The sequence below is a fragment of the Cryptotermes secundus genome, unplaced genomic scaffold (assembly GCF_002891405.2).
Source record: "Cryptotermes secundus unplaced genomic scaffold, Csec_1.0 scaffold899, whole genome shotgun sequence".
Lineage (NCBI taxonomy): Eukaryota > Metazoa > Arthropoda > Insecta > Blattodea > Kalotermitidae > Cryptotermes > Cryptotermes secundus.
Window position 1 is genome coordinate 193049 of NW_019731283.1, and position 11659 is coordinate 204707.

General features: G+C 41.6%; 1 protein-coding gene across 1 annotated transcript in view; it reads left to right on the forward strand.

The window, feature by feature from the left end:
- Positions 1-828: 828 nt before the first annotated feature.
- Positions 829-11659, forward strand: part of LOC111866909 (pancreas transcription factor 1 subunit alpha) — a 12417-nt gene continuing 1586 nt past the window's right edge. The window contains exons 1-2 of the mRNA XM_023856274.2: positions 829-2506; positions 3799-4072. Coding sequence (XP_023712042.1) covers positions 2222-2506; positions 3799-4072 — 559 coding nt within the window. The 5' untranslated portion in view covers positions 829-2221. The remainder of the gene's footprint in view (positions 2507-3798; positions 4073-11659) is intronic.

Below are 11659 nucleotides of genomic sequence, written 5' to 3' on the forward strand. Positions count from 1 at the left end.
AGGCGATACGTTCCTCCGAAACCTCGGTTAACAAAATATCTACACGGCGCCACATCACAGAAGACGGCATTCTTCATAGTCACCGCCGTGAAAACCTCAAATCTTACCAAGTCACCTCTAGACCACCCTCTTTGATCAACAAGAAGATGACGCGATACTTTTAGGTTATATTTCAAAAGAAATGAAAATTTATCCCAGCCTCCTCGTGACCATTCTGACGCCGTGTAGGACTACGAAATGACGATGATAACGGCAGATCTAACAGTATGAATATTACTGGCTAGTTTCTTTATGAATGGATAACCATGACACAATTTTATATGTAGCTCAGTCTACAACGTCTCAGGTGAGTGCTGTGCCGGGCTATCTTAAAGAGAAACTCAAGGCTAGTATGATACCTGCAGTACCAAGTCCTACTACCAATTCTACTAATTTTTCATACATATTTATAATGCCCCGAAAATTGTTTGGAAGTGATCAAACTTTAAATTTTAATTAGTTATAAGTTTGTGCCGATAACTGCGATACTAGTTCGAACCCTGACTAATTCATTTAATGAATAATGTGTGAGGTTCAAGCATAATCAGGGGGTCACAAATACGATCGCTATGCTGCAGCAGCCCCTCCCCACGATGGGGCGGATTCCACAGAAGATAATTGATGTATTCTACTCCCCCATTGGCCCGAGCACCCTCCACCCTTACGTGATTGGCTTTGCCACAAATCGATGCCCGGCGTCGTCCGGGATCACACGTGCGCGGACGCCGCTCGCCCTTTGTTCTCTGATTGGATCAACAGTTAGCGCAAAATATTTGCCGCGTGCAGTCATGGTGACCATGTGTTACATATTGTTCCTACACGTGTGAGAGAAGACTGTTATGTGCACAGACGATTTAGTGGGTTGTGATGAGACATTAATCTGTGCAGCACGTGCCACATTCTTGTACAGTGCAGGAAATCCAACAGGCAGTAATACAACAACCTCAAGGTGCATATGTGAAGGGTTGTTGTGGAAGAAAGTGGTTATCAAGTGAACAGAATAATATTAAATATTTTTGGCAACAGGAAACAACTGAAGAGGCTTCAATTACAGTACAATATATGAAAACACAGTTTTTGACAAAAGAAAAGAATTTACCTGTTGGCCTTTAATGAATTACATCAGTATAAACCCAACCGAACCGATGCCATGACCTGTCCGAACAGTCATACAGAATTAAGAACGATCCAACTGGCTGCTGTATAATTTTGGGTTTACATTATCTAGCTGGATTTTATTTCTTTATTAATGTAAGAATACTTGCGTTATATTTAGTTTCAGAACTGTTATGAAATAACAATGCTGGAAATTCGCCACAAATAAATACAGAAATACCCAGCCTTTATCGCGATATTTAACTAGTAGAGAAAATATATTAATTCTTACGTCATTTCACTTCATTTGCTAATACTTACGTAGCATTTTTGATCTTTATATTTGCAGTGCGTATAAACCACGACGAGTAAAATAGCCAGTAATTTAAGTAATACTTAAGAATTTACGTTTGCTTCAGTTGCCTTTCAGTGTAAGTAACTAGACAGCACAAGCTAGAGTGACAAGAATAGTGACACAGCAGGATTGAACAGCAGAGCTATCGTATGGAAGTATGAAGTCTGTACGTATTTTGAACGTTCTTAGCAGAGGAAAAGCTGAGAACAAGTAAAGGTACTAGAACAGGTCTCAGTTGGTCACCAATTAAAATGGAATTCTTGGGATTAATTACAAGAATGTTCGCAAATTTAATCTCCCATTAAACTAAAAGAAGAGTTCAACAATTCTTTACATAAGGAAAATACCTAAGAACATTTAAGTTAAATTTCCATACGTCATATCAGATTGATATGAAATAGTCAATAAACATCATGCCGAATTCAAATGTACAAATATAAAATTAAATTTCCGAAAATTTTATTAAGGAATTAATGACATACCACCTAAGATTGTTACTGTTAAAAGAAAGTGACAGGAAATGTCGTCCTAAGCTCGAAGAATTTCAAATCGGAGGTCAGTCATACAGAACATAGGACAGCCTGTACACAATCCCTGGTGTAGTCCACTTATATTGACATTCAGAAATTTTCCGCAGATGTTTACTGAATCTCGAGAGAGGGAGTTGTACATGTTCAGATCCCTTTGAAGCTTTTAGCGAGCTGTAAAGTGTCGCCCAAGACGGCCAACGCCATGTTTGGCATGGACAATCTAGACTTGGAAGCCGTTAACAGGCAGTTCCTGCTGGAGGCGCAAGGATACATCGGGGGCGGCGGCGGCGGTGGGGGTGGCAGCGGAGCTAGCAGCACCAACAGCAGTGCCGCCGATCTATACCTCTACGACGACTCGAGTAGCTCCGCTGGATCCACCTACTCTTACGGCAGTGACCAAGAAAACAGTAACGCCACTGCGTCCTCTGCCGCCTCCAGGGGCAGACACCGCCTCCACAGAAGACGGAGCAAGTGTCCGCAACAGCAGGTACGCGGCTGAGTTCAATTTGAAAGTCTTTTACCTTAGCACATGATGAGGGAGCAAGCCAAACGACAATCAAAAATTCATAAAACTATGTACAAGAAGCGCAATCACGTGTTTCGGAATTTTCCAAAATCTCGGAATCACCATTCAAGAAAAGCAAAACAAATTTTATGTTGCGAAACATATTAAAACCACAAATTCTTCTTATCATGGCACCGTATTTATATCAATGTAAAATTTAAAATATAAAATTCTAAATAAAATATTACGCTTCGACTCTGAGTAAAAAACAGAAAGAGAAGCATACTCGAGAGGTTCCGGGAGACGGAGCCGAATTCTGCGAAGTCGTTTTTAAATTATTTCCAAATATAATTTTCAATAACGCGTAAAATTTATAGCAATATTTCTGACAGTTTAATTTGTGGAGTTAAGTATTTAGAATTTGATGTGGCAATATGTCACAAATATACCTATATATCTACCAATCTTCTTATGAATATTAATATTACACAGGCCGCCGAAACCTAATTTAACAGCGCAGTAAACTGGAGTTACATCCGACATCTGGTACGCAATAAAAGTCTCTACCAGTAGATATGTATGATTCGAGTCTTTCGTGTCGGTGTTTATGAAGAGTTCTGTCTTCTGGGATATAATGCCGTGTAACAGTTGTTCCTGTGCTTAACTAATTACGCACTATGCCATGAAGGCGTATGGGGGAGTGGGTGTATAGATCCACTTTTTCTTGACCTCGACACTACCTGCAGATGAGTGGTCAGCTTCACGCCCCTGCTGCTTTACCCCCGGGGAATGAGCCCCAGGTACCCATTTGACAGGAGACTGGATGAGCCGGTCTGGACGACGTGGATAAGAGAAAATTATTGACCCTACAGGGACTCGAACTCCGACCTTTCATTCGTCCATCCCGTAATTAGTCGCTATACCGACTGCGCTATTTCAATGCTGTGTAGTCCATTGAAAGCTGACCTGCTTCACATTGGTTTCTTGCTTGGTTTATTCGACACTGAAGATCGGAGGCGACATGTTCTTCTGAAACGTCGGTTGAATTTCAACGAACCACCTATCCCAGAAGATATATCTCCTCTACCGGCTGTTGGTTTGTAATTTCGTCTGACACTTCTTTTTGCACGAACAACTGAAAGTCGTAAGTTCTTGCAGAACTTCTCGTGTCTCCGTTAGAGCCAGTAAGGCGTATAGTGACAACAGTTGTAACACAGGCTACACACATGGAAGCGTTTAGGCCTGTAGCAATTCAGAACGACATGTGCCAACAGGTGCAACAACGTCAGGCCGCCAATCTGAGGGAGCGGAAACGGATGCAGAGCATCAACGACGCCTTCGAGGGGCTACGCTCACACATACCAACACTCCCATACGAGAAGCGTCTTTCCAAGGTGGACACACTGAAGCTTGCAATCGGCTACATAAACTTCTTAAGCGACATAGTGACCAGCGACCGCAACGCGTCTCAGGGAGTCGGTGGGACGCAGGGATCGCATGGCATCCACCAACCGCCCCGCGAGGAGCCTAAGAAAATCATCCTCAGAGGTGAGCTCCCTTTTACAAGCAACTGGTAACCGGTACTGCCTTAGAGGAGACAGATGCTTGCTCGATTCCCATTGCAAAATGCGATCCTGACAATTCGGTTCGTAGTCCGCCAATTTAATGTCAAAACTATCAGAACCGAAGCAGCCCACTAATGGAATTATTATTATTATTAGTAGTAGTAGTGGTAGCAGCGGTGGTAGTGTATGTAATAGTGATGGTGGTAGTGGTAGGAGTAGTAATATTTGTGGTAGTAGCAGTAGCGGTAGTGGTGGTAGTAGTAGTATTAGTAATAATAGTGGTGGTAGTAGCAGTAGCAGTAGTGGTGGTGGTAGTGGTAGTAGCAGTAGCAGCAGTAGTAGTAGTTCTAAGTTTTATAACGAAGGTCCAGTATGGAAGGGCTTAAACACTTACGTGTTTTCATTCTGAGATCAATGATGAACGCATTACGTGTCTATAATAACCTACGAGCTTCATTTCCTGGAATATATACTTGAGAATTGCAGAGAATTACTCCGAGATTTACTAGTTATTCATGATTATCAGATATTCCACTATAGCAATAACATTAAAACAAATATTGTACAGATACACAATTCTGCTGCTGCTTGTAGTATCAATCCAGTATATCAAGCCACTAAACACAAAACAGTAGGGAAGTACATTGCAACCAGTTATAATATAATGGCTATGCGAGTTCCTAAAATTTTAGAAGACAAAAATCTCTCGATAGCCATAAGTCAGTGCCCATCTATAACCAACTACGGCAAGCGAACAGAAGAACAGATATATAGAACATAGGCTGTAGCTTTAATTGTGTCTCCTCACCTGCAAATTCATTTGAGTGGAGCGAACCAGAAGTGATCAGTGGCGCGTGGAACACTTCCGGTGTGGTCAGAGGTCACGTGACAGTTCATTAATTGGTCGCGTTTTTACACAACACGTGGCGTGTTATTAGCTGTCTCCATTTGTTATAATGACTGCTCATCTGTAGTGAATTACACCAGAGTTTCTACTGCGTGAGCCCTTCTGAAATACACAACGAAATCTAAATACTATATCCTACGTGTAGGCGTGGTCCACATGAACGCTACTAATTAGACCTGTGCTTCGAGTGTCACGGTTTAGATCCTATGGCTTATTTCGATTCAAATTTATAGAAATACTAAATTTTTAAATAATGATAAGACCCTGCCATTGTAAGGCCTCTCTGATTTTTTTAAATTCGCTTAGTGGGGCTGGAGTCCAACTGGGTCCACTCGGCACGGCGGCCACTGATTGGCCTATTGTAGCCTGCCCCGGGTGATTATGATGATGGAGAATTCGGTGGAATGAAGATTGGCAGGGGAAACCGAAGTACTTGGAGAAAACCGCCCCAGCGCCACTTTGTCCACCACAAATCCCACTTCATCAGACCCGGGATCGAACCCGGGCCGCCGCAGTGGGAAGCCAGCAACAAACCGCTTGAGCTATGGCGCGGCCTTAAAGTCTCTCTGATTGGTATCTGCATCAGAGGCAAATGCGGGCGTACATGTCCTTAGCGGTGCTCGTAGCCGCGAACCCAGATCCCAGGAGCCCAAGAGAGTACGTGCCGTAGACCACGTGGTCACGGTCCTGTTGATACTTTATGATAAAGAGTTATCCTGTAATTCACGCCCTACAAACTTATAGAACGTACCGAAAATTCAAACCAACTGTTTATTTGGATCTTTGGTTCGACAATTTTAAAATTTTGAAGTTCATAGATTGCCATAAGGTAGCCCCTTTCATAGACTGCATAGAATACATATTTATATTTTTTATAGTATTTCAAACTGCGTCCTAAATTTTGATTTACAGCACAGATTAATTATGACACATATCATGTTGGTAATTAATCGGGGATCATAGTAAGCAGCTTTGTATATAATTGATCATCAGTTCATGCAACGAACTATGCCCTTTCTACGCAGTTCTAATCAGATTAGAGAGTTAGTGCGCCGTAATGCTGACACTGATGCTGTTAGCAACTGGTAGCCTACGATACAAGACGGCCCAGGAGATGAGATCTGGAGGAAATGATATGAAGGCACATATTTCCTTGTCTATGTAATGAAGGCATTTTGCTAGGGAAATGTGTAATATGAAAGACCTCTATCAGGATAGTTAATTTTCTGGTTGACATTAGGTAAATGTACCTCATAGAAGCAAGAGATGCCTATAGGGCACAGGCCATAGTTTACGTAAATATATGTTATGTATCTTTGTTCAACACTTAATGAGCATTTAAAAAGGAAAAGCTATCCCTGTAACAGGCCATGGAAGTCCATAGGGTTGCGAGACGTCGAGGTTCCCACATTTTCTGTTAGAGGCTGAGTCTACCCCCAGGACCATAGTGCGGCTGGAAGGATTAGGTAAATTGAAAATATCCAATGACCTTATCGGGCTACGAACTCGCGACCTCCCAGCTTGTAGCATTGTGCCTCAACCAACTACGCTACCGCGTGTCCCCAAATAAATATGTAGATAGTGTAAATAAACGTAGGTAACAGCAGATCCTCCGGTGTTACAAGTTTATTCCCTAGAACCCCCGCCACAGGAGAACCGGAAAAGCTACCGACAGCGATATGTGGATCTAAGATTCGACTAAGAGCCCTGAACTCCGAGTCAATTCCGGGTCTATAAGAAGGTATTGGTTTCCAGCGAACCCCAAGGCGTGCAGCAAGTGATAGCAATTCGGGTAGGAAAACAGACCACACCTTAAGAGTGGTGTTAGCGATGTGATAGTGACCACTTCACAGCAGTGCAGATACACGTAACGCTGAGGAGCTCAGCTTATCTACTCATAGGGACTGTTTGCCTACACATGTGAATACAGATTAGATATTTTGACACCTGAACACGTGGTGACTTTTCAATAAAGATCTCCATCAACGACTGACATCTTAATCAAATAAAGAGTACGTTTATTTTTTTCCTTCTTACACATAAAAATCATCACATGACAATTTTTTTTATATTTATAGTTATTGACAATCTGAAATATACATTTCTTTAAGCCAGTGTGCTGACTAGTGTGCAGATTTATAGCTTAATTAATGCACACCTTACACGACGTGAGTGGGCGACATCCATCGATGTTCACCTCATAGCCATAGGTCTTGCGGTGATTNTTTGTCACCATGGCATGGCGTGTCCTCAAGTTGCGAATGTTAGGTATGTCCCTTGTCACCATGGCATGGCGCGTCCTCAGGTTGCAGATGTTAGGTGGGTCCCTTGTCACCATGGCATGGCGTGTCCTCAAGTTGCGAATGTTANATTCTTTAAATATTCTTGGGGTAAAGTGCGGCCGGCGCGTAGGGCTGTCAACCTTACCGCCATCTAAGAGCCGATTGTCTAGAGAATGTGGGAACCTCAACATCTCACAATCCTATGGGCCACCTAGGCCTGATACAGGGATACCTTTACCTACTTACTTCATTTTTATGACAAACTAAAATTTTATTGTTTAATAAAAATCAACAATAGCGATGATATTTCCCTGCGTTATGTGATTAGTACTTGAAAAGTACGGTATTGCTATTCGTGATATATTTGCATTAGGACGACAAAAGAAGCAAGGAATTGTACAAATCGGCAAATGGTTCTTTATAGATATTCTTNTTTGGGGCTAGCAACTCCTCATCGTAAAAATAAGTTTGTTACGAAATGTCACAAAGGGCCTTGAACCTGGACGGATTTCTTTTATAAATGACATAAGCGAAAGCAAATGGACATGACACCTGTTATGTGAAATGTAAGAAGTCTGTATAGGGCAGGTTCTCTCAATACAGTTGCGAACGTAGTATCATAATATAAGCTAGATTTAGTGGGAGTACAGGAGGTCAGATGGAACAGAGGTGGCACCGAACCAGCAGGCGGATATGCATTATTCTGTGGTAAGGGGGGCGAGACCCGTGAATTAGGTACAGAGGTACAGATTTTTTCGTATATAAGAAAATCATATCAGCATTTTGAGGGGAGAGTTTGTTAGTGATAGGATAGGTAATTACCGCGNACATGTACGGCAGTTTGTGTATTTTATGTTTCTAGCCCACCTTCCACTTTAGAGCACGTTTATTTCAGAAGCACATATCGACTTATGGTATTGTTGTACCCATGGGAGTCCCCAGATCACAACTTTGAAGGAACGGATATTCATGGAACTTGGTAGAGCTACTAGATTCCCTCAAAACTATGTTCTCCTATTTCTTATTCTCCACGTTAGGTGGGTCCCTTGCCACCACGGCATGGCGCGTCCTCAGGTTGCGTATATTACGTGGGTCCCTTGTCACCACGGCATGGCGCGTCCTCAGGTTGCAGATGTTAGGTGGGTCCCTTGTCACCACGGCATGGCGCGTCCTCAGGTTACGGTTGGAAGAGACGGCCTCCGGATACAGAGAAGTAGTTGCGAATATACTGAATAAGCAGTCGCGGACAGCAGACAAGCGGTTGTCCTCCAGGTTGGGGGTTGGGCCTGGAGTTAGCAACTTCTCATCGTAAAAATAAGTTTGTTACGAAATGTCACAAAGGGCCTTGAACCTGGACGGTTTTCTTTTTTGATAAACGACATAAGCGAAAGCAAATGGACATGACATCTGTTATGTGGAATATAAGAAGTCTGTATAGGGCAGGTTCTCTCAATACAGTTGCGAAAGTAGTATCATAATATAAGCTAGATTTAGTGGGACTACAGGAGGTCAGATGGAACAGAGGTGGCACCGAACCAGCAGGCGGATATGCATTATTCTGTGGTAAGGGGGGGCGAGACTCATGAATTAGGTACAGAGGTACAGATTTTTTCGTATATAAGATAATCATATCAGCATCTTAGAGGGGAGAATTTGTTAGTGATAGGATAGGTAATTACCGCGGAATATCATTGCTATCAATTTCATAAAACAAGTTATCCAATACCCTTCTCTCAAGGTTAAGTTCATATATAGATGAAATTATTTGGGATCATCAGTGTGGGTTTCGTCGTAAAAGACCAACTACTTATCAAATTTTTTGCATTATCAGATACTGGAGAAAAAATGGGAGTACAATGAGACAGTACATCAGCTATTCGTAGACTTTAGGAAGGAAATATTGTACAATACTCCCATAGAGCCTGGGGTACCCACGAAATTAGTTAAGCTGATTAAAATGTGTTTAAACGAAACGTATAGTGAAGTNGGAACGGATATTCATGGAACTTGGTAGAGCTACTAGATTCCCTCAAAACTATGTTCTCCTATTTCTTATTCTCCACGTTAGGTAGGTCCCTTGCCACCACGGCATGGCGCGTCCTCAGGTTGCAGATGTTAGGTGGGTCCCTTGTCACCACGGCATGGCGCGTCCTCAGGTTGCAGATGTTAGGTGGGTCCCTTGTCACCACGGCATGGCGCGTCCTCAGGTTACGGTTGGAAGAGACGGCCTCCGGATACAGAGAAGTAGTTGCGAATATACTGAATAAGCAGTCGCGGACAGCAGACAAGCGGTTGTCCTCCAGGTTGGGGGTTGGGCCTGGAGTTAGCAACTTCTCATCGTAAAAATAAGTTTGTTACGAAATGTCACAAAGGGCCTTGAACCTGGACGGTTTTCTTTTTTGATAAACGACATAAGCGAAAGCAAATGGACATGACATCTGTTATGTGGAATATAAGAAGTCTGTATAGGGCAGGTTCTCTCAATACAGTTGCGAAAGTAGTATCATAATATAAGCTAGATTTAGTGGGACTACAGGAGGTCAGATGGAACAGAGGTGGCACCGAACCAGCAGGCGGATATGCATTATTCTGTGGTAAGGGGGGGCGAGACTCATGAATTAGGTACAGAGGTACAGATTTTTTCGTATATAAGATAATCATATCAGCATCTTAGAGGGGAGAATTTGTTAGTGATAGGATAGGTAATTACCGCGGAATATCATTGCTATCAATTTCATAAAACAAGTTATCCAATACCCTTCTCTCAAGGTTAAGTTCATATATAGATGAAATTATTTGGGATCATCAGTGTGGGTTTCGTCGTAAAAGACCAACTACTTATCAAATTTTTTGCATTATCAGATACTGGAGAAAAAATGGGAGTACAATGAGACAGTACATCAGCTATTCGTAGACTTTAGGAAGGAAATATTGTACAATACTCCCATAGAGCCTGGGGTACCCACGAAATTAGTTAAGCTGATTAAAATGTGTTTAAACGAAACGTATAGTGAAGTCCGTAAAGGTAATCATTTGTCTGATAATTCTCCTGTCCAATATGGTGTAAAAGAAGGAGATATTTTATCGCCACTGCTTTTCAGATTTGCTTTGGAATATGTCACTAGGAAGGTCCAGGAAAACTAGGTTGGAACGAAGTTAAACGGGACATATCATTTGCTGGTCTATGCTGATGATGTGAATTTACTGGGTGATAACATATATACCATAAAGAAAACACAGAAACTTTAATTGTCATGGTTAGTCTAGAAGTAAACACAGAGAAAACTATGCATATGTTGCTGTCCCGTCGCCAGAATAGAAGGCAAAATCATGACACAAAAGATTTGTAACAGATGTTTGATAATGTTGCACAGTTCAGATATTTGGGAACGACAGCAACAAATCAAATTTGATTCAGGAATAAATTAAGAGGAGATTGAATTCGGGTAATTCACTCTCTTCTCGCCGGTGTGCATGTACATTTACTTTATTTAGAATATCAACATTGCTACCGTTCAGTCCAGAACCTTTTGTCCTCTCGTCTGTTGTCTAAAAACTAAAAAAATTGAATACACAGAACTATAATTTTGCCTTTGGTTCTGTACGGGTTTCAAATTTGGTAACTGAAATTGAGGGAGGAATATAGACTGAGGGTGCTGAGGAGAATATTTTGAGAGAAAAGACACCAAGTAACGGGAGGCTGGAAAAAAAATTCATAGTGAAGAGCTTCATAACTTTTACTCTTCTCCAAGTATAATTAGAATGATCAAGTCAAGGAGGATGAGATGGGCATGGCATATAGCCCGAATGGTGAAGAAGAGGCAAGCACATAGGATATTCTGTTTGGTAACAGTTCATAGAATAACATGTAACTTTTTAAATAAACCATTTTATGTGCACTAAAATTACTACAATGAACCCGTCAAGTATATACATTAAATTTCAGACCTGTAATGAAGTCACCACCGAAGGTTTGTGCATGTGTAAAATATAATAAAAACAGAGATAATAAGTGTCGATAGAAAATTTGCATGAATACTCTTTACAGTCTGTACCTCAGAATCATAACGGCTGATATTCATGTAAGTATACCATCTCCTCTGATATTATCAGCAATAAATCATGGATATGACGGGGAATCTTAAAGTTGTGTCTGGCAGATTTAAGGGAGTCAGAGTATGTACTTGTAGAAAGGAAAGTGATGTAGAGAAATGGATCAGCGTTTTCTTAAATGTTAATTTAGAGTTCTTCCTAGTTCCAACACACAAGCACACACACACATATACTATATTACTTACTTACTTAATGATGGAGCTGAGCCCTTTTTGAGGAGCCGCCAATTCTGCAGCTACTCAAGAATTTCCCAGCATTTTATGGAACC